The sequence below is a fragment of the Oncorhynchus kisutch genome, linkage group LG18 (assembly GCF_002021735.2).
Source record: "Oncorhynchus kisutch isolate 150728-3 linkage group LG18, Okis_V2, whole genome shotgun sequence".
Lineage (NCBI taxonomy): Eukaryota > Metazoa > Chordata > Actinopteri > Salmoniformes > Salmonidae > Oncorhynchus > Oncorhynchus kisutch.
Window position 1 is genome coordinate 33,511,698 of NC_034191.2, and position 27,277 is coordinate 33,538,974.

At 44.5% G+C, this 27,277-nt stretch overlaps 2 protein-coding genes across 4 annotated transcripts; one reads left to right on the forward strand and one right to left on the reverse strand.

Moving 5' to 3' along the window:
- Positions 1 to 10: 10 nt before the first annotated feature.
- On the forward strand, positions 11 to 20,563 carry LOC109909068 (decreased expression in renal and prostate cancer protein-like). Of its 3 annotated transcripts, none has more exons than XR_004204015.1 (9): positions 31 to 1,397; positions 1,607 to 1,800; positions 6,228 to 6,383; positions 7,837 to 7,972; positions 8,178 to 8,317; positions 8,518 to 8,669; positions 19,571 to 19,660; positions 19,989 to 20,112; positions 20,293 to 20,558. XR_004204015.1 is itself a non-coding variant. In XM_031796310.1 (7 exons), exons 6-7 carry the CDS (start codon positions 8,611 to 8,613, stop codon positions 9,646 to 9,648), a joined length of 801 nt encoding a protein of 266 aa, XP_031652170.1. In that variant the 5' UTR covers positions 11 to 148; positions 1,607 to 1,800; positions 6,228 to 6,383; positions 7,837 to 7,972; positions 8,178 to 8,317; positions 8,518 to 8,610; the 3' UTR covers positions 9,649 to 10,387. The 3 variants fall into 3 exon arrangements, 1 of the variants encoding a protein (XP_031652170.1); XR_004204016.1 differs by having other exon boundaries at positions 43 to 148; positions 20,293 to 20,563; XM_031796310.1 differs by lacking the exons at positions 19,571 to 19,660; positions 19,989 to 20,112; positions 20,293 to 20,558 and adding an exon at positions 8,907 to 10,387 and having other exon boundaries at positions 11 to 148.
- Positions 20,564 to 25,852: 5,289 nt separating this feature from the next.
- c15h3orf80 (chromosome 15 C3orf80 homolog) lies at positions 25,853 to 27,047 on the reverse strand. Its single transcript, XM_020508772.2, has one exon. It carries the CDS (start codon positions 26,736 to 26,738, stop codon positions 26,088 to 26,090), a length of 651 nt encoding a protein of 216 aa, XP_020364361.1. The 5' UTR covers positions 26,739 to 27,047; the 3' UTR covers positions 25,853 to 26,087.
- Between the last annotated feature and the right edge of the window lie 230 nt (positions 27,048 to 27,277).

Sequence of the window (27,277 nt, forward strand, 5' to 3'; positions counted from 1 at the left end):
CTGTCTCTCTCTCGCTTTGTCTCTCTCTCTCTCGCTTTGTCTCTCTCTCTGTCTCTCTCTAGTGGTCGTATGCATTGGAGAAGCCTAACACTGGTCAGCAGACGGCACGCAGCTCACAGGGACCCCCACCAAGAGGAGGACCATGCAGGTAGAACACACAGATCACCCTCACCAAGAGGAGGACCATGCAGGTAGAACACACAGATCACCCTCACCAAGAGGAGAACCATGCAGGTAGAACACACAGATCACCCTCACCAAGAGGAGAACCATGCAGGTAGAACACACAGATCACCCTCACCACGAGGAGGACCATGCAGGTAGAACACACAGATCACCCTCACCAAGAGGAAGACCATGCAGGTAGAACACACAGATCACCCTCACCACGAGGAGGACCAAGCAGGTAGAACACACAGATCACCCTCACCGCGAGGAGGACCATGCAGGTAGAACACACAGATCACCCTCACCAAGAGGAGAACCATGCAGGTGTTTCGGTTCCTTATGCCATATGATTGGTTAAACCTCCAGAAAAAGTCTTAATCTTTACTTCACCTAAGAAGCCAAACAGTCCCCGAGCCTAAATTAATTAATGAGACAGCTAACTGAGGGTGAATAGGCCGGTGTGAGAGGCAGACGCAAGTGAGGTGAAGTTAACAGGCTATTTTAAAGGGCCAGACTATTCCCCAGGCCTGGGTACTTGTGGCTATACATTATGCTATAAGCCTCCCAGTGTGGACCAGTGACAATGGCTAGCCTGTATAGCAGCCTCCGTCACAGAGTGTGTTTAAACTTCAGAAAACCACAAGGTAGCGTTTACACGCGGTCAACACACCCCCGTGCGCACACACACTGTAACGGACACACACACACGTGGATAAGCGCATACGCACACGCACATGCACTCTCACCATAGACAACCCTCACTGAGCACTGTTTGCGTTAACCAAACAAACCTGTGTCTTCAGCCATTTATTTTCAGGCTTGCAGGGTTTTTTTCTCTCCCTCTCTCTTTTTTAAAAGTGCACATCTGCCAATGGTTTGTGAATCAGGCGGCTAAATTTACCACTTCGCGGTTAAACATTTTTATTCCTGGTTGTTTGGTGAGTAAATTTGGGTTGTTAGTGGGGGTTAAAGAAGGATGATGTTTGAACCGTTAAATAAATACCCACCACACCTTTTACCTGCTGGTGGAAAACCACATTTCATTCATTCATTCATTCATTCATTCACAGGGGAAATGGGGAAGAACATTTTTATCCTAACGGGTGAAAAAAGTAGAAACACACGCGGACGTACGTTTCCACACCAGGCATTTCTGTCCCCTCCTGTCCTATGCTTAGACATGGGCTGTTTCCTGTGTATATCAACAGTTAATCCACTCTGGAGTTTACGTGAGTGCCTCCATACCGACGAAACATCTATGAGTGTCTCAGAAAATAGGTCTTGTGTGTGTATGCTCTAGTCTGTTTGTTACAATTAGTTTGTTAGTATTTCAGATTATTTGGTAGTCAATGTTTGTGGGTCAAGATCTGAGCGACGTGTGTGTGTGTGTGTGTGTGTTCCTAAACTGTCCCTCTCTCTCTCTCTATCCATCACCCAGGTGAGGAACGTGGTGAATGATGCGGGGGATATTCTGGAGTTCAGGGACCAGGTCACCAAAGCCTCTCCGGCCCACGGTCACCTAGTGGTCACCACCTCTCTCCAGTACTATGCCTCCAGTGCTAAGAACTGGAACACACCTCTCATTTTTGACCTGAAGGAGGGGACCGTCAGCCTCATTATACAGGCTGAGAAGTAAGTCTCTCTTTATCCTTGTATCTCATTCTGTCCCTCCTCCATTTCTTAGTCTTTCCCATATTGCCTATCCCTGTTGCACCTATCTCCCTGTTGCTCCGATCTCTGGACCCCCTCTCCTTTTCGTTCCCTCCCACTCTCTCACTCTGTGTGTGTGCGTCTGTGTGTGTGAGTGTGTGTGTTTGTGAGAACTGTGTGTGAGAGTGCGAGTGTGTGCCATTAGCAGAGCAGGTCTGGCTATGGAAGCCTGACTGCAGTGGGGAACAAAGAGATGGACATTTATCATTCTCTCCTCTGGGTTGTTCCACCTCTTAAAGCACCAGAAAGAGGATTTCAACTCCCACCATCTCAGATTGTTCTGAAATAGTTTCTGTTGATAGAAACAGATAAGATGAGCATTCCTGCAACATTACTTTGTTGAAATATAATTTGATCTCTGAGAAATTACGATAATTCATTGCACCCAAATTGTCCATTTTAATTTATAGGATTCATAATATATTAAATAAATATAGTACCTAACATCTGATTTGGACCAAACTTTTTTATAACAATGAGTAAGACACGAGGATCCAAAGAAATGGTCAAAAGCCCCACTCGGACCCCCCACACCCCACGCCAATCCCACACCATGCCAATCCCACCCCAACAAAGAGGTTATAGCGTCAGCTCTCTGACAAGTAGTATGGAGCTGTGGCTCAGAGTATTGTTTGTTCATCCTATGTAATGTATTCATCCTATGTAATGTATTCATCCTATGTAATGTATTCATCCTTTGTAATGTGTTCATCCTATGTAATGTGTTCATGTGTTCATCCTATGTAATGTATTCATCCTATGTAATGTGTTCATCCTATGTAATGTATTCATCCTATGTAATGTATTCATCCTATGTAATGTGTTCATGTGTTCATCCTATGTAATGTATTCATGTGTTCATCCTATGTAATGTATTCATCCTATGTAATGTATTCATCCTATGTAATGTATTCATCCTATGTAATGTATTCATCCTATGTAATGTATTCATCCTATGTAATGTGTTCATGTGTTCATCCTATGTAATGTATTCATGTGTTCATCCTATGTAATGTGTTCATCCCACGTAATGTATTCATCCTATGTAATGTGTTCATGTGTTCATCCTATGTAATGTGTTCATCCTATGTAATGTGTTCATCCTATGTAATGTGTTCATGTGTTCATCCTATGTAATGTTTTCATGTGTTCATCCTATGTAATGTATTCATGTGTTCATCCTATGTAATGTGTTCATCCTATGTAATGTGTTCATCCCACGTAATGTATTCATCCTATGTAATGTGTTCATGTGTTCATTCTATGTAATGTATTACTCCTATGTAATGTATTCATCCTATGTAATGTGTTCATCCTATGTAATGTATTCATCCTATGGAATGTGTTCATGTGTTCATCCTATGTAATGTGTTCATCCTATGTAATGTATTCATCATATGTAATGTATTCATCCTATGTAATGTGTTCATGTGTTCATCCTATGTAATGTTTCATGTGTTCATCCTATGTAATGTATTCATCCTATGTAATGTATTCATCCTATGTAATGTATTCATCCTATGTAATGTGTTCATCCTATGTAATGTGTTCATGTGTTCATCCTATGTAATGTATTCATCCTATGTAATGTGTTCATCCTATGTAATGTATTCATCCTATGTAATGTATTCATCATATGTAATGTATTCATCATATGTAATGTATTCATGTGTTCATCCTATGTAATGTATTCATCCTATGTAATGTATTCATCCTATGTAATGTATTCATCCTATGTAATGTATTCATGTGTTCATCCTATGTAATGTGTTCATCCTATGTAATGTATTCATCCTATGTAATGTATTCATCCTATGTAATGTATTCATCCTATGTAATGTATTCATGTAATGTATTCATGTGTTCATCCTATGTAATGTATTCATCCTATGCAATGTATTCATCCTATGTAATGTATTCATCCTATGTATTGTATTCATCCTATGTAATGTGTTCATGTGTTCATCCTATGTAATGTATTCATGTGTTCATCCTATGTAATGTATTCATGTGTCCATCCTATGTAATGTATTCATGTGTTCATCCTATGTAATATATTCATGTGTTCATCCTATGTAATGTATTCATGTGTTCATCCTATGTAATGTGTTCATCCTATGTAATGTATTTATCCTATGTAATGTGTTCATCCTATGTAATGTATTCATCCTATGTAATGTGTTCATCCTATGTAATGTGTTCATCCTATGTAATGTATTCATCCTATGTAATGTGTTCATCCTATGTAATGTATTCACACTATGTAATGTATTCATGTGTTCATCCTATGTAATGTATTCATCCTATGTAATGTGTTCATCCTATGTAATGTATTCATCCTATGTAATGTGTTCATCCTATGTAATGTGTTCATCCTATGTAATGTATTCATCCTATGTAATGTATTCATCCTATGTAATGTGTTCATCCTATGTAATGTATTCACACTATGTAATGTATTCATGTGTTCATCCTATGTAATGTATTCATGTGTTCATCCTATGTAATGTATTCATCCTATGTAATGTGTTCATCCTATGTAATGTGTTCATCCTATGTAATGTGTTCATCCTATGTAATGTGTTCATCCTATGTAATGTATTCATCCTATGTAATGTATTCATCCTATGTAATGTATTCATCCTATGTAATGTATTCATCCTATGTAATGTGTTCATCCTATGTAATGTATTCACACTATGTAATGTATTCATGTGTTCATCCTATGTAATGTATTCATGTGTTCATCCTATGTAATGTATTCATCCTATGTAATGTGTTCATCCTATGTAATGTGTTCATCCTATGTAATGTATTCATCCTATGTAATGTGTTCATCCTATGTAATGTATTCATCCTATGTAATGTATTCCCAGTAAGTATGAAATTGTTTTTTTCCTTGTTCAGAGAAATGAGTCATTGAAATTGTTACGTCCCATCATCCTACATCCTGATATTACCAGGTTCTGACCACTAGATGGTGAATTTACAAAATGATATATTGATTTCCACAACCTGTAAGCAGTCTATGGACAAGTATTGACAGCAATCCAAATCATCCTAATGTTAAAAAAAATGGATTGTGTAACTCAATGATGTTACCTATAGATGATTTGGATATGAAGCACAAAAATGCTACTATAGATGCCATTGACTTATTTGGGATTTATGCCACTAATGCTAAAAGTTAGCATTTGAAACAGTTGCCAGGTAAACAAAACCTAATATGCTTTCATACCTTGTCCATAGACTGCTTACAGGGTAAGTGTAACAATATAGCTTCCGTCCCTCTCCTCGCCCCTACCTGGACTCGAACCAGGGACCCTCTCCTCAGCACACATCAACAACCTCCCACCAAGCATCGTTACCCATCGCCCTTACAGAGCAAAGGAAACAACTACTTCAAGGTCTCAGAGAGAGTGACTTCACCGATTGAAACGCTATTAGCACGCACCCCGCTAACTAGCTTCCCATTTCACATCGGTTACACTCACCCCCCCTTTGACTTCACTGAACGGAGAAAAAAACGTCACCAAATTCACTGAGAATACATTACATAGGATGAAGAAACAATACTCTGAGTCACAGTTCCGTGCTGCTTGTCAGACACAGATAACTGATACTGTATAGTCGTTGATGGGATTGGCGCGTGGAGTCTGTGTGGGGCTTTTGACCATTTCTTTGGATTCCTCATGTCTTACTCCATGTTAAAAAAATGTTTGGTCCAAATCGGATGTTAAGTACTATATTTATTGAATATTATATGAATCCTATAAATTAAAATGGCCAATTTGGGTCCAATCAATTCGCTTAAATTATATTTAAACTAAATAATGTTGCAGGAATGCTAATATTTTCTGTTTCTAACTACAGAAAAGACATCAGAAGAATCTGAGATGGTGGGTGTCATGGATTGCAGAAATGACATGGAATGACCCTAATGCTCCATTTCTCAGTGTTTGTTCATCAAGCCGCCTGTGAAATAGAAACTATTTAGATTTCTGGCAGCCCCTCTTCGCTCTGTTATGAAATTTGATTGAGAACGAGACAGTAGATGGAAATGAACTTGATAGACCCCTGACAAATACACTGAATGAATATATCAATCAAATTAACAGACTCCCTCTTATTTATTTGGTGAGATTTTTGTAATATCTTGGCTCCATCTTGCGGTTTGTTACTCTCTTCTCCTTTCTACCACTCCCACTCTCCTCTTTGTTGCGCCCTCCTTTCTCTCACTCGTTCTCTTCTCCATCTCTCTGTCCCTAACCCTGCTTTCTATCACCCCCCCATCTTCATCTCTCTATCCTTCCCTTTCTCCTCTTTGTTTTGGCTCCTCTCTGTCTCAGACACTTCCTGTTGGACGGGGGTCTATGTGTTCTCCTACGAGGGCCGTCTCATCTCCACGCCCAGATTCCCCGGCATGAGAACGGACATCCTCAATGCCCAGTCAGTCTCCCTTAGCAACGCCACCATCGCCATCCGGGACAAGAGCGATGAGAAGGGTGAGTGGAAGGCCAGCCGAGCTGTCCCTTCACTACTATAATACTAAACTTTGTTGTCCACAGAGCAGGGCGAGATTTGCCTTAGGCTTTTTTACTCAATGACATTTACAGCCGTTAAACACATTGAAACATCAGGAGCACTTTGTCAACAAGAGGATTACTCTTCACCAGGAGATAAAACGCTGGAGAAATGACTTTAGCAGGACTGGAACAACGACCATTTGTCATCATTATCCTGCTCGCTCTGTCCTCCATCCTCTCTTCTTTTCCTCAAATCATCTCTCTGTTTGGTGCCCTGACGGGGAAAGCCCTGGGTGAAGGGAAGCCCCTGACTGACAAGCTGGGTGATTCACCAACCAACACACACCAACAGTCAGTCACAGCACACATTACACACTCCTGTTAGTGTGCACACACTGACATGAGAAGACTGTGCATATCTCCACGTGCCTACGTCTTAATCCATACTGTTACATTGAGCAACCTGTTAGGATTGGGGGAGGGTAAGCCGATCCTAGATCTGTGCCTCAGGGTAGCTATGGGTTCGAGTGCCCCCAACAGGCCAGGGTGAAAAGGTCAGGGAGCCATGGAGAGAAGACAGAGAGAAGAATTAGTGGTGTTGAGGGGAAAGAAGAAACTTCATAGTTAAGAGGGAGACATACAGCCTGTGTGGAAATTGGAGTGAGTGCATGTGTGTGAGAAAGAGATGGAGAGAAAGGGGGAGGGTTATGGAGGAAGAACAGGACTGAAAGGGATTAAGATAGAGGGAGTGAATTAGAGAGAGAGAAAAGGAGGAGAAGTGGCCAGGATCAGTAGTTACTGTCTCTGCCAGCACTCCACAGCTCCAAGACAGAGGAGCACTGCACTGGAGCCAGCTGGCTCTGAAACACACGCACACACACACAGTCACACACCCCTGTTGGGGAGTATGGGCCAGGAGCTGTGGGGTCAGACTGCTGGCACCCCCTTCCACTCTCTTGCCTCCCCCATTTCTCCCTTTCCTCCACCTCTTCCCTCTGAGTTGAGTCTCTTCCCTCTGATCTGGCCTCAATTGTTCCCTCCTAGTCCTCCTGTGTACTCAGGGCTGTACTGGGGACTAGAGAGTGTGGAGGAGGAGAGGAGGGGGCCTGTGATTTGGGTGATCATGTGTTGAGAAGAGATGTGTATCAAAAGACACTATTGTAAGTGTATGTGTTATGGGGACTGGTGGGGTTTGACACTGGTGGGGTTTGACACTGGTGGTTCAGTTTGCCCTGTTAATGTGAACCAGGCCTCTCTCACACAACTTTCTGCCTCCCATTTCACTGTGTGTGTGTGTGTGTGTGTGTGTGTGTGTGTGTGTGTGTGTGTGTGTGTGTGTGTGTGTGTGTGTGTGTGTGTGTGTGTGTGTGTGTGTGTGTGTGTGTGTGTGTGTGTGTGTGTGTGTGTGTGTGTGTGTGTGTGTGCGTTCCAGATGGAGGTGGTGGAGATAGCTCTGGACCAGTGTGGCCCGTCCAGCGAGAGGAAGATCGCAGTCATAGACAAGAACCGTGACCTGTACCTGACCGCTGTGCATCGCATCAACAGAGAACACAACATCTGCAAGATAGGTAGGAGAGAGGGAAAGAGAGAAAGGGAGGGGGAGATAGATTTCAAACTGCTTTGTGTTGTTAAGCACCTAAAGCCTACCAGATAGATCCTTCTAACCATAACCCACATGCACTATGGTCTACACACCATGTGGTAGAGCTTATAGTTAGTTATTCTGAGTGTAGTCAATAAGAGTGTGTTGTCTGTCTCTATCCTGCTCAATAGGTCCACACCATGTCCTAGAATGACTCCGCTAACATCCTGTGTGGTATTCAGGACACACAGTTCACTGTGTGGCACTATCCCGGTGCGGTCTTCTAGCCAGCGGACCTGCTGGCTAAAACACTCTACATGAAAGACGCCAGGTAACATGAGCGCACACACACACACACACACACACACACACACACACACACAGAGAGAAATCAGTTCCCCATTATCGGAAATAAAAGGTACTGCATCATCTGAAATGTTTTCATGTTGTGGTAAAGCTGTTTAAAAGAGATTCCTGAGTGGCTGCCCCCAGAATGTATTTTTATATCTGTCGGTCTGTCCCCCTCCACAGTGAGTTCAGCCGTGCGGCCCACATCCTGAACTATGTGGGGACCCAGGTGACGGCTCGTTGGTGTACAGCAGCTTACCTACACCACCGTGCTGCATGAGTACAGCGCCTCCTTTCGCTGGGAGGACGCACTGCGCCTCTGCCGCTTTGCCAAGGTAACACACACCTGACAGATTCTCGTGGGGACATTCTATGGTGACTCCCTGGTCCGGTGCAGAATGAGTCTGATCTGTATAGAGCAGAGCACACATCATATTCAACACCAAATACTGTACAAAACACATCTTTAAAAAACATTATGTTGAAAATAGAATAATGGTGTGGAATAATCCAGGGCCAGATGGCTAACACCAGGCCTGCTGTCTCCCTGGCCCTGTCCCTACCCTACCCAGGAGTGGAGGCCTGCTGTCTCCCTGGCCCTGCCCCTCCCCTACCCAGGAGTGGAGGGCTGCTGTCTCCCTGGCCCTGGCCCTACCCTACCCAGGAGTGGAGGCCTGCTGTCTCCCTGGCCCTGCCCCTACCCTACCCAGGAGTGGAGGCCTGCTGTCTCCCTGTCCCTACCCTACCCAGGAGTGGAGGGCTGCTGTCTCCCTGGCCCTGCCCCTACCCTACCCAGGAGTGGAGGGCTGCTGTCTCCCTGGCCCTACCCCTACCCTACCCAGGGGTGGAGGGCTGCTGTCTCCCTGGCCCTGCCCCTACCCTACCCAGGAGTGGAGGGCTGCTGTCTCCCTGGCCCTGCCCCTACCCTACCCAGGAGTGGAGGGCTGCGGTCTCCCTGGCCCTGTCCCTACCCTACCCAGGAGTGGAGGCCTGCTGTCTCCCTGGCCCCGCCCCTACCCTACCCAGGAGTGGAGGGCTGCTGTCTCCCTGGCCCTGCCCCTACCCTACCCAGGAGTGGAGGCCTGCTGTCTCCCTTCCCTACCCTACCCAGAAGTGGAGGGCTGCTGTCTCCCTGGCCCTGTCCCTACCCTACCCAGGAGTGGAGGCCTGCTGTCTCCCTGGCCCTGCCCCTCCCCTACCCAGGAGTGGAGGGCTGCTGTCTCCCTGGCCCTGCCCCTACCCTACCCAGGAATGGAGGGCTGCTGTCTCCCTGGCCCTGCCTCTACCCTACCCAGGAGTGGAGGGCTGCTCTGAGCCATGAGCTCTGAGCCCTCTCTAAAAGCCAGTTATTTATGATAAATGGTGTAATTAGCGGCCTGTAATTGCTAGCACATTGTGGGTTGCAGCAGAGCAAAGCAGGGCCAGAGGGACCACAGAACCAGAGCCCTGGCCCCAGGGGAAACAGTCAGCCCCCGAGAGGGGCCACGCGGCCTAGGGGGCCACAGATCAGTGAATGTGATTTCTCCTTATGGGTTCCCCCCACCATAGCGTGGTAACAACAGGCAGCGTGGGAACTCACTGTCACCCTTTGGAAGTGGGGTGTATGTGTATCTCAATGTCTTGTCTCAGGTCTCAGTGTGTCAAATTTCTTTCCTCATTTCTGTGTGGTCTGTTCTATTGTCTCATGTCGGTCTTGTTGCCTCATGTCTGTCCGGTTGTCTCGTGTCTGTCCGATTGTTTATTCAAATAACATTTTATTTATCACATGCGCCGAATACAACAGGTGTAGTAGACCTTACAGTGAAATGTTTACTTACAAGACCCTAACCAACAAAGCAGTTTTAAGAAAGTACTTTTTTTTAAAAGTAAGAGATAAGAATAACAAATAAATAAAGAGCAGCAGTAAATAACATTAGCGGGGCTATATACAGGGAGTACCGTTACAGAATCCATGTGTGGAGGCACCTGTGTCGAGGTAATTATGTACATGTAGGTAGAGTTATTAAAGTGACTATGCATAGATAATAACAGAGAGTAGCAGCAGCGTAGAAGTGGGGGAGGCAATGAGTCTGGGTAGCCATTTGATTAGCTGTTCAGGAGTCTTCTGGCTTGGGGGTAGAAGCTGTTTATAAGCCTCTTGGACCTAGACTTGGCGCTCCAGTACAGCTTGCCGTGCTGTAGCAGAGAGAACAGTCTATGACTAGGGTGGCTGGAGTCTTTGACAATTTTTAGGACGTTCCTCTGACACCGCCTAGTATAGAGGTCCTGGATGGCAGGAAGCTTGGCCTCGGTGATGTACTGGGCCCTACGCATTACCTTCTGTAGCGCCTTGCGGTCGGAGGCAGAGCAGTTGCCATACCAGGCAGTGAAGCAACCCGTCAGGATGCTCTTGATGGTGCAGCTTTAAAATCTTTTAAGGATCTGAGGACCCATGCCAAATCTTTTCAGTCTCCTGAGGCGGAATAGGTTTTGTTGTGCCCTCTTCACGACTGTCTTGGCGTGCTTGGACCATGTTAGTTTGTTGGTGATGTGGACGCCAAGGAACTTGAAGCTCTCAACCTGCTCCACTACAGCCCTGTCGATGAGAATGGGGGCGTACTCGGTCCTCCTTTTCCTGTAGTCCACTATCATCTCCTTAGTCTTGATCACTTTGAGGGAGAGGTTGTTATGCTTGCACCCCACTGTCAGGTCTCTGACCTCCTCCCGAAAGGCTGCCTGATTGTTGTCGGTGATCAGGCTGTTGTGTCATCGGCAAACTTAATGATGGTGTTGGAGTCGTGCCTGGCAGTGCAGTCATGAGTGAACAGGGAGTACAGGAGCGGACTGAGCACGCACCCCTGTGCGGATGTGTTGTTTTCTACCCTTACCACCTGGGGGCAGTTCTTCAGGAAGTCCAGGATCCAGTTGCAGAGGGAGGTGTTTAGGGGTGAAAGGGCAGTGTGGAGTGCAATAGAGATTGCATCATCTGTGGATTTGTTGGTGCGGTATGCAAATTGGAGTTGGTTTAGGAGTTCTGGGATAATGGTGTTGATGTGAGCCATGACCAGCCTTTCAAAGCATTTCATGGCTAGAGGCGTGAGTGCTACAGGTCGGTATTCATTTAGGCAGGTTACCTTCGTGTTTTTGGCACAGGGACTATGGTGGTCTGCTTGAAACATGTTGCTATTCCAGACTCAGACAGGGAGAGGTTGAAAATGTCAGTGAAGACACTTGCCAGTTGGTCAGCGCATGCTCGGAGTACACGTCCTGGTAATCCGTCTGACCCTGTGGTCTTGTTGACCTGTTTAAAGGTCTTTCTCACATGGGCTGCGGATAGCGTGATCACACAGTCGTCTGGAACAGCTGATGCTTTCATGCATGTTTCAGTGTTACTTGCCTCGAAGCGAGCAAAGTTATTTAGCTTGTCTAGTAGGCTTGTGTCACTGAGCAGTGCTCGGCTGTGCTTCCCTTTGTAGTCTGTAATAGTTTGCAAGCCCTGCCACAGCCGACGAGTGTCGGAGCCGGTGTAGTATGATTCAATCTTAGTCCTGTATTGACGCTTTGCCTGTTTGATGGTTCGTCGGAGGGCATAGCGGGATTTCTTGTAAGCTTCCGGGTTAGAGTCTCGTTCCTTGAAAGCGGCAGCGCTACCCTTTAGCTCAGTGCGAATGTTGCCTGTAATCCATGGCTTCTGGTTTGAGTATGTACGTACAGTCGCTATGGGGACGACGTCCTCGATGCACTTATTGATAAAGCCAGTGACTGATGTGGTGTACTAGTCAATGCCATCGGAAGAAGCCCGGAACATATTCCAGTCTATGCTAGCAAAACAGTCCTGTAGTTTAGCATCTGCTTCATCTGACCACTTTTTTATAGACCGAGTCACTGGTGCTTCCTGCTTAAATTTGAGCTTGTAAGCAGGAATCAGGAGGATAGAATTATGGTCAGATTTGCCAAATGGAGGGCGAGGGAGAGCTTTGTAAGCATCTCTGTGTGTGGAGTATAGGTGGTCTAGAGTTTTTTTCCCTCTGGTTGCACATTTAACATGCTGATAAAAATGAGGTAAAACTGATTCAAGTTTCCCTGCATTAAAGTCCCCCGGCAACTAGGAGCGTCACCTCTGGATGAGCATTTTCCTGTTTTCTTATGGCGGTAGACAGCTGCCTGAGTGCAGTTTTAGTGCCAGCATCGGTTTGTGGTGGTATGTAGACAGCTACGGAAAATACAGAAACTCTCTAGGTAGATAGTGTGGTCTACAGCTTATCATGAGATACTCTTCCTCAGGTGAGCAAAACCTTGAGACTTCTTTAGATATCGTGCACCAGCTGCCGTTTAAATATATGCATCGGCCCCCGCCCCGTGTCTTACCAGAGGCTGCTGTTCTATCCTGCCGATAGGGTGTATAACCCGCCCGCTGTATGTTATTAATGTCGTCGTTCAGCCACAACTCAGTGAAACATAAGATATTACAGTTTTTAATGTCCCATTGGTGGAACATACATGCTTTCAGTTCGTCCCATTTATTTTCTAGCGATTGAACGTTAGCTAGCAGGACGGATGGCAAAGGCAGATTAGCTACTCGTCGCCTGATCCTCACAAGGCACCCTGATCTTTTTCCGCGAAATATTTGTTTCCTTCTTGAGCAAATTACATGGATGAGGGCCTGTTTGGGTGTTTGTAGTATATCCTCCCCATCCGACGTATTAAAGAAAAACTCTTTGTCCAATTCGAGGTGAGTAATCGCTGTTCTGATGTCCAGAAGCTCTTTTTGGTCATAAGAGACGGTAGCAGCAACATTACGGGGCGGCAGGTAGACTAGTGGTTAGAGCATTGGGCCAGTAACTGAAAGATTGATAGATCGAATCCCTGAGCTGACAAGGTACAAATCTGTCATTCTGCTCCTGAACAAGGCAGTTAACCCACTGTTCCTATGCCGTCATTGTAAATAAGAATTTGTTCTTAACCTCTCTGCGCACAGAACCCGTTAGCGGGATGAAATTCGACAACATACGGTGATCGCTACATAAATAGTCATATTAAACATTCATGAAAATACAAGTGTCTCACGTTTCGAAAGCCTAGAATCTTGCTAATTCAACTGCGTTGTCAGATTTTAAAAAAGGATTTACTGCGAAAGAATACGATGCGATTATCTGAGGATAGAGCCCCATAAAAAAACAACTATTTCAACCAGCCCAGGCGTAACAAAATCACAAACTGCAATAAAATAAATTGTTTACCTTTGACAATCTTCCTCTGTTTGCAATCCCAATGCTCATTGTTACACAATGAATGGTCTTTTGTTTGATAAAATCAATTTTTATAGCCTAACACGAAACATTCCTCCATGCAAAACAGCTCGAGCTCAGTGAGGTTTGATGGAGAGCATTTGTGAACAGCAGTTTTCAGTTCTTTCCACAGATTCTCGATTGGATTCAGGTCTGGACTTTGACTTGGTCATTCTAACACCTGGATATGTTTATTTTTGAACCATTCCATTGTAGATTTTGCTTTATGTTTTGGATCATTGTCTTGTTGGAAGACAAATCTCCGTCCCAGTCTCAGGTCTTTTGCAGACTCCATCAGGTTTTCTTCCAGAATGGTCCTGTATTTGGCTCCATCCATCTTCCCATCAATTTTAACCATCTTCCCTGTCCCTGCTGAAGAAAAGCAGGCCCAAACCATGATGCTGCCACCACCATGTTTGACAGTGGGGATAGTGTGTTCAGGGTGATGAGCTGTGTTGCTTTTACGCCAAACATAACGTTTTGCATTGTTGCCAAAAAGTTCAATTTTGGTTTCATCTGACCAGAGCACCTTCTTCCACATGTTTGGTGTGTCTCCCAGGTGGCTTGTGGCAAACTTTAAACTACACTTTTTATGGATATCTTTAAGAAATGGCTTTCTTCTTGCCACTCTTCCATAAAGAGTAAATCTTTTTGTATCCAAATCCGGCTTTAAACTTCTTCACAACAGTATCTCGGACCTGCCTGGTGTGTTCCTTGTTCTTCATGATGCTCTCTGCGCTTTTAACGGACCTCTGAGACTATCACAGTGCAGGTGCATTTATACGGAGACTTGATTACACACAGGTGGATTGTATTTATCATCATTAGTCATTTAGGTCAACATTGGATCATTCAGAGATCCTCACTGAACTTCTGGAGAGAGTTTGCTGCACTGAAAGTAAAGGGGCTGAATAATTTTGCACGACCAGAGCACCTTCTTCCACATGTTTGGTGTGTCTCCCAGGTGGCTTGTGGCAAACTTTAAACTACACTTTTTATGGATATCTTTAAGAAATGGCTTTCTTCTTGCCACTCTTCCATAAAGGCCAGATTTGTGCAATATACGACTGATTGTTGTCCTATGGACAGAGTCTCCCACCTCAGCTGTAGATCTCTGCAGTTCATCCAGAGTGATCATGGGCCTCTTGGCTGCATCTCTGATCAGTCTTCTCCTTGTATGAGCTGAAAGTTTAGAGGGACGGCCAGGTCTTGGTAGATTTGCAGTGGTCTGATACTCCTTCCATTTCAATATTATCGCTTGCACAGTGCTCCTTGGGATGTTTAAAGCTTGGGAAATCTTTTTGTATCCAAATCCGGCTTTAAACTTCTTCACAACAGTATCTCGGACCTGCCTGGTGTGTTCCTTGTTCTTCATGATGCTCTCTGCGCTTTTAACGGACCTCTGAGACTATCACAGTGCAGGTGCATTTATACGGAGACTTGATTACACACAGGTGGATTGTATTTATCATCATTAGTCATTTAGGTCAACATTGGATCATTCAGAGATCCTCACTGAACTTCTGGAGAGAGTTTGCTGCACTGAAAGTAAAGGGGCTGAATAATTTTGCACTTGTTAAAAAGTTTGAAATATCCAATAAATGTCGTTCCACTTCATGATTGTATCCCACTTGTTGTTGATTCTTCACCCCCCACTGAGTCTCTGAGGAAGAGTTGAGTCTCTCTCTCTCGTTCATTTACGTCTTTCCATGTCCACGTCTTTCCATGTTGTGATACAGCCCGGGCTCGAACCCGGGTCTGTAGTGATGCCTTTAGCCCTGGGCCTTGGAATGGTGAAGGGTCCATGACGGAGCCACTGTAGTGGAGCTTTAACGAGACATGACCAGCAGCTTTGAATTAGTTTCTAATTCGCCTGGGTGACACCATTTATGTATTTAACCTCCCCAACACACACACACAGCCAACCCCTGAACCCCAACCCCAGTGAGAGCCTAACTTGCTGACCAGCGCGAGTGTCGAAAAATACATTTAGAAATCCATGTTATTCAATTATTGCACCCACACTGCTTGCACGCGCCAACGAGCGTCTGCGTTGCCAAGGGCTAAAATAGAACTCCTTTCTATTACTGATGCAGATCATGCTGCGAGGCAGGACTTTCAGCGCGATCTGCGTCAGAAATAGAAAGAAGTTCTATTTTAGCCCTTGGTAACGCAGACAATCATTGGCGAGTGCGAGCAGTGTGGGTGCAATAATTGAATAACATGGATTTCTACATTTATTCTGCGACTTGTCCGGTCTGGTCAGCATGTAAGGCTGGACAAAATTGTTTAACGGATTTTCCCCCCAGAAAAGTGAGGCGAGCGAGCGAAAAATATATAAATAAATCAAATCATTAGGTGGTAAAGGAATAACAGTAGTTTACCACATTGTTCTGGGCTGCTATATGGACATGAACAATCGGATAAATATTCAATTTCAGACTGATTGTCAGATGATTATTATAATACACAAATGAACATTATTCAGGATGTATAATAGAATGCAATATTCTATCATATTCAAAACTTATTTGAAAAAAAAAGTTATGACTGTATTCAGTTGTATAGCCTAACAAATTCAATAATTATTGACAATAAATAATTGTCATCAAATTAAAATGTTGATGAATAATAATGAGTTCATTACCTGAATGCATCTATATAGCCTTGGCGTTAACAAAATATTCAATCAAATATGATTAGGCCTCTCATAGACTAGGCCTTGTAGAAAGAGAGTCAATCAAGTTTGGTCTGCCAAATGAATGTAGCATTGACAAAAATACATACATCCAGCCATAGAGTATAACCTTTAATCATTCAAAAAATGTGTTTATAAAATGCACAATTAGAAGCATCAATATATATAGAGCAAGCGTGACTAAATTCGAGCCCAAATCCTCACCGCATCCTCATTCGATTGTCTCGTCTGGCTGCCACGAAAAGCCCCCACTTGCTGAACTGCACGAAGTGTGTGCGTGCCGCTGGCGATGTACTTTGCTGGACATGCTAGCTGTTCTCGGCGTTGCATCATCACTTCAAACGCATTCCATTGTGGTGTTATCGGTTGGCCTAGTACTACCGGTAAAATGTAAATTATGAATTGCAAATCACCATATAGCTGATACACTTCGAGTTCATCAATCATTTTGACTTAAATTTGGTTATCCAAAATACTATCAGCTTGCACTGCGTCTTTGCTGATGAATACTCTGATCTCTGGCCAGTCAATTGGTTAAATTACATTGTTGTTTCGTCTTTTTAATCGCTTATAATAGATCTGAAAAGTATGGCATCACCATGAATTTAACTGACTGTTTGTTTATAATGAGGGATGTCCCACATTTAACCTCGACACATAATTTGCGCTGGCATGAGAGAGAAATGAAACATCTGCACGTTGCCTGCAGGTGCGAGCGTGTGTATTTCGTTGTCCAATCCGAGACCCAAACATGATCTGAGCACGTGATCTGAGGCTGTTTGGTCTCTTGGGCGTCAATTTGGGAAGCCAGACTGACGACACCGCTCGCACGACCGTTTTATGTGTGAATTCATTGTCAGAGTAGAGGACCTTGTGCATTTCAGGTAAAATAACAACTCAATGTTTATATCCCAGGACAAATGAGCTAGCAACAGCAAGCTAGCTAAATGGGACAAATTAGCTAGCAAGTGCAAGCTAGCTAGCTAAATTGTCATAAATGTTTAATGCTTTTCGACCTGTCCCCAAATTAATGTAATTGGTTCAGCGTTTGTTTTGATATTTAACCTGCATGTCGTGATCGCGTTTGGTGTGGGGATGACAAAATAAATGTATGCAAGCTGGAGCATGCTCACAGCCGGGTTGGGTTCGGTGTCATCAAGGGAGAGCTGACAGTTAATTATAAACAATGAGCCGCATATATTGGCCAAAATAAACAGTAACACGGAACCCAAACTGACTGGTGTGTTAGAACTGACTTCTATTTTTGCCATTTTTTGCCATTTTACTTTAGTACCTTGTTGAAAACAGGATGCATGTTTTGCATATTCTGTACATGCTTCCTTCTTTTCACTCTGTCATTTAGGTTAGTATTGTGGAGTAACAACAATGTTGTTGATCCATCCTCAATTTTCTTCTATCACAGCCATTAAACTCTAACTGTTTTAAAGTCACCATTGGCCTCATGGTGAAATCCCTGAGCGGTTTCCTTCCACTCTGGAAACTAAGTTAGGAAGGATACCTGTATCTTTGTAATGACTGTGTGTATTGATACACCATCCAAAGTGTAATTGATAACTTCACCATGCTAAAAGGGATATTCAATGTCTGCTTTTTTAAATGTATTTTTAATAGGTGCCCTTCTTTGCGAGGCATTGGAAAACATCCCTGGTCTTTGTGGTTGAATCTTTGTTTTAAATTCACTACTCAACCTGGGGGACCTTACAGATGATTGTATGTGTCGGGTACAGAGATGAGGTAATCATTCAAAAATCACGTTAAACACTATTATTGCACACAGAGTGAGTCCATGCACCTCATTGTGACTTGTTTAGCACATTTTTTACTCCAGAACTTATTTAGGTTTGCCATAACAAAAGGGTTGAATACTTACTGGGTAAAGACATTTCAGCTTTACATTTTTTATTAATTTGTACATAATTACACTTTGACATGATGGGGTATTGTGTGTAGGCCAGTGACACAAAATCTCAATTTAATCCATTTCAAATTCAGGCTGTAACACAACAAAATGTGGAAAAAGTTAAGGGGTGTGAATAGTTCCTGAATGCACTGTATGGAAGAAGGAGCGTCACCACTTTAAATAGCCACCCCTCCTCCTTCCTCCCCCATTTCTGGTAAGGGTTTGGTCTTTCGTGGCCGTTTGGTGTGGTTTTTCCCGGAGTGGGAGGAGTGTTGTGGGGAAGTCCTGTCAGCCAGGTATGGAGGATTAGCCCCTTGTGGATACTTTTCATGGCACTGATTGTTGGTAACAGACGCACGCACACAACACACATAGACACACACATGCTGATAGACCTGTACACAAACAACCATACTGTACACAGTCACACAAACATGGACAGCCCAGCAGTGTGACTAAATCCCTAGCCAGGCTCTAACAGTGAGCCAACACCACAATCTCTCCTCTGATTGGAGGATACTGGCCCATCTCTCTGACCAGCATTTAGTGGCTTTAGCAAAGGATGATTTTGTTGTTGTCTTCACAGTTTTATGGCCAATGTTGTTTTTCTTAATGAAGGATTCAGATGACAGGATGCATCAGGATGTTGTTCTGGGCTTTGCTTTCAACGATAATGTTGAGTGGCGTAGTTTGAGTGTGACTAAGAGTGAATGGGAGTGACATTATAGTGACATTATGTCTGTGTGCGTGTGTGCCTGCATGTTTGTCTAAGTACGTCTCCATGTCCTGAATGAGTATGATATCAGAATCACACACACGGAAGTCAGTTTACAAGGTGTGTGTGTGTGCCCTGCAGAGTGACACTAACGAGGCCTGTGTTGTGAGGATGAGCAGACTGGTAATGGGAAGAGTGTCCATGTGGAGACGCCAGTGTAATGGACCTCCCATCCCTCTAATAACACACAGCCCTCCTCTCTCTCAGTGCCCCGTCCCTTTAATGACCCAGGCGAGCAGGGCTAAGCTAGCCCCCCTGTGCAGGGCCTTGTGGTCAGGGCTGGGCCACGCGCTACGCCCCGGCGCCACCACCAGCCTGTCAGGCTGAGCAGCAGCCCACCCCCCCGACAAATATCCCCATATCCCGGCTCACTGTCCCCTGGCACTCATGCCTGCTCCCTATCATGTGTGGATGTGTGCGTTTGTTTATATGTGCGTGAGTGAGTGAGTGAGTGAGTGAGTGAGTGAGTGAGTGTATGCGTGCGTACGTGGTGTGTGTGTTTATTTATGCTAAGATAATGTGTGCATGGCAAATGTAATTTCCTATTTGCTTAATGTCTGTCTCTGTTTCTATAGGACCAGTTGCTGTGGGCGTGTCTCGCTGGCATGGCAATGGCCAATAGGGAGATGACGACAGTGGAGGTTGCCTATGCTGCCATTGGAGAGGTAAGACCCTCCATCAATCTCTTTCTCTCTCTCTTTCTCTCTCCAGGTGGTTATGGTGCAGTATATTAACTCTATCAAGGATCTGCCATCTAAGGAATCTTTAGTGGCCCACATGTTACTGTCCACTCTGCTACAGGCTGGTCTACCAAGCCATACAGGTCCACATCAACCTCTACAACTGGGACAGGTGTGGGGGTGTGTGTCTGTCTCTAAATGTCTGTCTGCCTGTGAATCTGAATATTTCTGTCTCTCTGACATGCCTTTCTGTTGGTCTGTCTGTCTTACATATGCGTCTGTGAATGGGACTGAAAGCTTCATGTGTCCTCAGGGCGTTGGAGCTGGCAGTAAAACATAAGACCCATGTGGACACAGTGCAGGCCTACAGCCTCCAAGTTCCAGCAGGACTTTAGCAAGAAAGAGACCAACAAGAGGTTCATGCAGTACGCTGACAGGTTAGGATATGTCATTGCTTTTGACTGTCATATAGTGAACACTAACCAGCTGTAGTAGTAAAGACTTATTCTCTTTGAAACTAGAAAGGATTTTGTTACAAGAGGTAATGTGCACTTTCTATCAAACTATGTCCCATTAGACTGACCCACTTCTCTAATTCCCCCCCCCCCTGGGAAAAGATCCAGGTTAAGGAGAGAGAGAAGGCTGCCATCACCTCTGTTGGGAGCAGCTTGGCCTCTCGACTCTGACCGTTGACCCCACACCTCTGACCTCATCCAGGGATCAAATGTACAACATATTTTAAAGTCGTCATTTATCAAACGTGGTTAGTGTTATTTTTGTGTTTGTGATTTTTATAAAAAATATATTTTTACAATTTAACTTAAATGCCTTATTCTCTTAGAATGTACATATGTAGACGTTTAATAAATACATATTTATCAGATCGATCAACTCTGACTTATTTTTATCTCAACTGCTATTTCAATTCAATGCAGTCAGCCCCAGCCCAGTGCGTTTGAACTAGTAATCATAGGCTGCTCGAGGGACAGAGTGGTCTAAGGCACTGCTTCGCAGTGCTAGAGGCGTCACTACAGATCCGGGGTCGATCCCAGGCTGTGTCGCAGCCGGCTGCGACTGGAAGAACCATGAGGCGGCGCACAATTGGCCCAGCGTTCTCCAGGTTAGGGGAGGGTTTGGCCAAACGGGATGTCCTTGTCTCATCACGCTCTAGCTACTCCTTGTGGCGGGCCGGGCGCATGCACAGTGACTTCAGTTGTACAGTGTTTCCTCCGACACATTGGTGGGCTGGCTTCCAGGTTAAGCAAGCAGTGTGTCAAGAAGCAGTGTGGCTTGGACCGGGTCGTGTTTCGGAGGACGCATGGCTCTTGACCTTCGCCTCTCCCGAGTCCATATGGGCGTTGCAGCGATGGGACAAGACTGTTACTACTACCAATTGGATATTGTGAAAAGGGGGTAAAGAGAACCTTTTAAAAAAGAGTAATCATAGATATTTGTGTTTATATTAAGTATTAAGGCTTTTACATGTATTCTCTGTGGTGGTGGGAAACAGCTTCCTCCCCTGACAGCGGTCCAGCCCATAATTTGCCATTACACCCTATCGATCTCCACTTCCAACACACACACTCAAACACAGCCCCAGTATGGAAGCCAGGAGCAGCAGGATAGATCCCTGTTATTCTGGTCTGGACACCGGCGCTCCTGGATTCCTGATGGATACAGGATGATGGCTAATGGGCGCAGTAGAGGAGCAGTCTAGGGCTGCTTGTCATACACCATTACAGAGCAAGACTGAATCATTAAGTTCAGCCTCTCTCACACCCCTTTCTCTTCATGTCCACTCTTTTTCTCTCTCTGTTTTTGTATCCTATCAATCCCCGTTCACCCAGGTATTGTCCTAAGTGCAGGCTAGAATGAATTCCCTCCATCTTTCCCCAGCTAACTGCAGTCAGGCCGTTCTTGTCTAGAGTAAAGTTCAATAGAGGGGGACAGGTAGCTATGATGCCGGTGGTAGTGTGGAAGCTCTCCAGTCATCTCTGACCCAAGAGGAGCAGCACTCTGTATCAGCCAGGAGTCAGGTTTCTCATGTGTTACCACCGGAAAACACACACCTCAACACACGTGTTCCCTGAACTCTTACATAAGTATGTTCAGACACACAGCACACAGATAACACACATACTGAATTGAATACGCTTTATCCAAACCATGCTGCTACTACCAAAGCTCAGACCCTGACGGGGCATAATGTAGGATTTATGAGGAGCTTAATAATGCACATTGATCTGGCCGATGAGTGAGTCAATTGTAAGCTGGGGATGATTAGGTGGCGGTATGGGGGCCAGCTTGGGAATTTAGCCAGGACACCTGGGTTAACACTCCTAAGTGCCATGGGATCTTTAGGTACCACAGAGAGTCAGAACACCCGTTTAACATCTCATCCGTAAGACAGCACCCTACACAGGGAAATCATTTCCCTGGGGCTTTGGGATATTATTTTTTTAGACCAGGGGAAAGGGTGCCTCCTACTGGCCCTCCAACACCACTTCCAGCAGCATCTGGTCTTCCATCCAGGGACCAACCCTGCTTAGCTTCAGAAGTAAGCCAGCAGTGGGATGAAGGGTGGTATGCTGGTGGCAGCAAGTCATGTCAGCAGTCTGTCTCATTATTGTATTCAGATCTCCTTCGAGGGACTCCTCAATGTGCAGAATAGCAGAGATTTACTCCATCAGATTAAACATTAATGCTGGGGATTCTAGAGGATTGGACCGTGCCCTAGGCCCCTGCTCACAGCCTGAGTGCAGAGGACTTGTAGAGGCTGTCTCCACTGCAGAGAGTGAAAGTGAGAGAGAGAGAGCCTCAGAGCCAAAGATGCAAAAATATGATCTCTACTGTTAAATCACAAAATCCAGTAAACCATATCTGTATTCTGACACTAAAACGTACTGTGATGTGTAATGTGTCTGCATCTTGTCTCATTCATCCATCAGTGGATTGAATGCATTTTTGTGTAAACTCCTCTTATCCACCAATTTCCTCTGTGGAGGAAATCCATCAGTGTCCAACACAACAGGCCGGCCCTGGCTGGACGGCATAGTATTACCCTCCAGTCAGACAGACTAGCTTTCCCATTATCGTGATCCATAACGGCCATGGTCAGAAACCCTATTGAAGATGATGATATCATTGAGACTAGGAAGCCTGGCTAAAGCACATACAGTATTTATCTGACATCACTCCTGTAACCCAAACTCCTAATGAGTATCCTTTAGTTTCTCATTGCTTATCCACTCTTATGCACTTCAGTTAAACCAGTTCTTGGAGAGTTGGTGCATCTCAACAGTCCACTGTTCCACAGAAAGATTAATGATGACTTTTCTCACCCAGCCTACTGTGGAGAGGATGTGGCTGTGCACAGAGGAGTAGTTTGTAAATGTAGAAATCTATTGCCCAATTCCAAATAGAACCCTACTCCTGTGTCATTTTCTGTGTAGATCTGAGAAGAATGGATAGGTAAGGTTTATAAAATATGGCCAAAAATGCCACCTAGTCTATCATAAGCTTAGCTGGACATAGCTACAGTTGAAGTCGGAAGTTTACATACACCTTAGCCAAATACGTATATGCTCAGTTTCACAATTCTTGACATTTAATACTAGTAAAAATTCCCTGTCTTAGGTCAGTTAGGATCACCACTTTATTTTCAGAACGTGAAAAGGCCAGAATAATAGTAGAGATAATGATTTATTTCAGCTTTTATTTCTTTCTTCACATTCTCAGTGGGTCAGAAGTTTACATACACTGAATTAGTATTTGGTAGCATTACCTTGAAATTGTTTAACTTGGGTCAAATGTTTTGGGTAGCCTTCCACAAGCTTCCCACAATAAGTTGGGTGAATTTTGTCCCATTCCTCCTGACAGAGCTGGTGTAACCGAGTCAGGTTTTTTCTGCCTCCTTGCGCGCACACACTTTTTCAGTTCTGCCCACAAATGTTCTATAGGATTTAGGTCAGGGCTTTGTGATGGCCACTCCAATACCTTGACTTTGTTGTCCTTAAGCCATTTTGCCACAACTTTGGAAGTATGCTTGGGGTTGTCCATTTGGAAGACCCATTTGCGACCAAGCTTTAACTTCCTGACTGATGTCTTAAGATGTTGCTTCAATATATCCACATAATTGTTCATCCTCATGATGCCATCTATTTTGTGTAGTGCACCAGTCCCTCCTGCAGCAAAGCACCCCCACAACATGATGCTGCCACCCCCGTGCTTCACAGTTGGGATGGTGTTCTTCGGCTTGCAAGCCCCCCCATTTTCCCTCCAAACATAACGATGGTCATTATGGCCAAACAGTTCTATTTTTGTTTCATCAGACCAGAAGACATTTCTCCAAAAAGTATGATCTTTGTCCCCATGTGCAGTTGCAAACCGTAGTCTGGCTTTTTTTATGGCGTTTTTGGTGCAGTGGCTTCTTCCTTGCTGAGCGGCTTTTCAGGTTATGTCGATATAGGACTGGTTTTTACTGTGGATATAGATACTTTGTACCTGTTTCCTCCAACATCTTCACAAGGTCCTTTGCTGTTATTCTGGGATTGATTTGCACTTTTCGCACCAAAGTACGTTCATCTCTAGGAGAAGGAACCGAACGCGTCTCCTCCCTGAGCGGTATGACGGCTACGTGGTCCCATGGTGTTTGTACTTGCTTACTATTGTTTGTACAGATGAATGTGGTACCTTCAGGCGTTTGGAAATTGCTCCTAAGGATGAACCAGACTTGTGGAGGTCTACAGTCTTTTTTCTGAGGTCTTGGTTGATTTCTTTAGATGTTCCCATGATGTCAACCAAAGAGGCACTGAGTTTGAAGGTTGGCCTTGAAATACATCCACAGGTACACCTCCAATTGACTCAAATTATGTCAATTATCAGAAGCTTCTAAAGCCATGACATCATTTTCTGGAATTTTCCAGGCTGTTTAAAGGCAAAGTCAACTTAGTGTATGTAAACTTCTGACCCACTGGAATTGTGATACAGTGAATTATAAGTGAAATTTGTCTGTAAACAATTGTTGGAAAAATGACAAGTAGTTGTCCTAACCGACTTGCCAAAACTATAGTTAACAAGAAATTTGTGGAGTGGTTGAAAATTTTGTTTTAATGACTCCAACCTAAGTGTATGTAAACTTCCCGACTTCAACTGTATATTATTTCTGGTTCCTGGACTACAGATCGATTTAGAATTGAGCATTAAGATATTGAAATGTACCTGCCTGCTAACTGGTCTGGGCGACAGACAGACAGACACAGGTAAGTATGACAGATCAATCAATAAACAGACAAGGGTGTAATCTCTGTTCACTGATCTCTCCTGTATTCTGGCTATCTCAGTCTGCAGCTCCAGCTTTATGTCTGCCAGCTTAGCTCTTTATTTACTGCTGTCTATTCTATACTTCTGTCTTTATGACTGTCTGTATTGTCTATCAGTCATCTTCCTGCCTTTTTCCATGCAAGGCATGTCTGTATTCAAGTGCTCTAATGCTGATGATGGTGAGTGATTTGTCATTCAACTATGGTCACTACATCAAAGAAACTATCAGAGGTGGTCTGCTCACTCACATAGTAACTAGACCTTGGCTCAGTATTTAGGATCATCATCATCTCTCATTGAGGAGGGAGGGAGGTGTTCATGCTGCAGTGTGTGTGAGCTGAGCTCTCTGATACATTGGATAAAAGCACTTGCTGATGTAACAAAATGTCAGGCATAGCTTATGTAGATGTGTTGGAGAGAGTATTTGTATTCATTTCATGGTGTGACTATTCTATTACTTTTGAATCCCCACTAGGCTACTGAAAACTGCACTAGGTGATTCTCATAGACCCAGCCTGTGACCTGGGGAGAGTTGTGATATGAAGAAAATAAAAAAAAACATTTCCAATTCTCGCATGCATAATAATACACAGTTGTACATGTGTGAAAAATGACAAATACTATTATATGACATGATTTCTAGGATATAGATATATGAATGAATAGACGTCTTTCAGGCCCAGTAGACTCAAACTCATTCTCAGCCTGTTCATCTCATAAAAGAAAAATATGGAGGAGAAAGCCAACTGTCTCATGGTGCCTTTGGAAATTGAACCACTCAGCAAAACTTAATGTGATTGTACCGGGGCCAAATTAGCTGCCTGTCAATACACAAAAGAGCGCCAATTATAGCAGCCATATCTCTTTTATTGTCTCCGTTTCTCATACCAAGTCTTAATTTGCATACAAAAGGGGAATCATCCACCCAATCATATAAAACTCACGTCATTGACCAAATTGCCAGTTCATATTATTTTTAACATTCATTGCAACAGATTGTAATTGCACTTGTTATAATATAGCCTGTAAGTCTCTCCTTTAGTTCATAATAAAATAACAATTCTTAAATTGGATAGTCCATCACATTTAGTCAGACAGAATTCCGTGACGCGCGTATGTCCTGTCCTGAAGTGTCCTGTCCCTCTTCTCTAGGTATCGGTCCTCCCCGCGTCCCTCGGTCCGCAGCAGGCACCTCCGAATGGACCAGTAAATTATCATCCGACTGGTCTCTGCGCACCTCCTGCATGGTCTCTTCGTAGGTCGGCAGGTACTTCACCTCATCATATGCGGGTAGCAGCACTGGCGAGGTGAAGTCCCCAAAACTGTATTCGGGGTACCGGTCCAGTAGGGAGTCCTGGGACGCGGTGGCGTGTCCGTGGAAGAGAGAGGGCTCCTCGGGGTGTTCTGGGTGGGGGTGTCGGCGCGGGCGCGGGCAGATAATCCGCTGGATGAAGTAGCCCATTGCGAAAAGGAGCAGCAGGATCAGGATGCCCGATAGTTTGCGCGTCACCCAGCCCACATTGTCGAAGAATATATGCAGTGGGAGCTTGCAGCAGCGCACCATGGAACTCGCGCTACCGTTGCCGGTAACGGTAGGGGGACAGCACTGCTGGCCCTCAACGCACTGCACGTCCCCACAGCGGCGGAGCGCGTGGCAGGAGGAAATCACGACCGCGGACAGAAAGGTGATGCTGTATATGCACGTTCTGCTGCAGGTGGCTAGATTAAACATTATGCCCATTTACTAGTCGGTTCGTCCGGTTAGGATAGACCTGTGCGTCCGTGCGTGCCTGCCGTCTGGTTCCTCTTTTGGTGAGAAAGAGTCCACAGCAGTTTTAGCTACTATGCTGCCTGTTTGTTCCAATCTTCTTCCTTCATTCGCTCACCGGAGACAGCTACTGCAGAATAATATAGCCACCAGCTCCTCCGGTTCTGCGAGTGAGACGAGTAGCCTCTTCTACAGGGTGTGAGTGCGCGGGACAAGACCACCAGTAAGCAAAATGACGTATTTTTCAGACGTTGAAGTCAGGTGCATTCTAGGTGCTGAGTGAAAGGTGGAAAACGTCTTTTCCGGGTGTCGAAAATATGTATTTTCTATCCGTTAAATAAGTATTTTGGGGATGTTGAAATCCAGTGCATTTTAAGTGCTGAAACAAAAGTGAAAATAAGTATTTTTGGAATTTTCCAGATGTAAAAAAATATGTATGTTCCAGATGTTGAAAATACAACATTAGCAGCAGTAAATTCCATGGACAAATTTCAACTGCACATACAGTGCTT

What these genes read in the sequence shown, in the direction of transcription:
- LOC109909068 (XM_031796310.1), top strand. Translation starts at nt 8,611, where the DNA reads ATGAGTACAGCGCCTCCTTTCGCTGGGAGGACGCACTGCGCCTCTGCC. An exon ending in GCCTCTGCCGCTTTGCCAAG is followed by an intron (nt 8,670 to 8,906) that starts GTAACACACACC and finishes TACCCTACCCAG; the next exon opens with GAGTGGAGGCCTGCTGTCTC.
- c15h3orf80 (XM_020508772.2), bottom strand. Translation starts at nt 26,738, where the DNA reads ATGGGCATAATGTTTAATCTAGCCACCTGCAGCAGAACGTGCATATAC.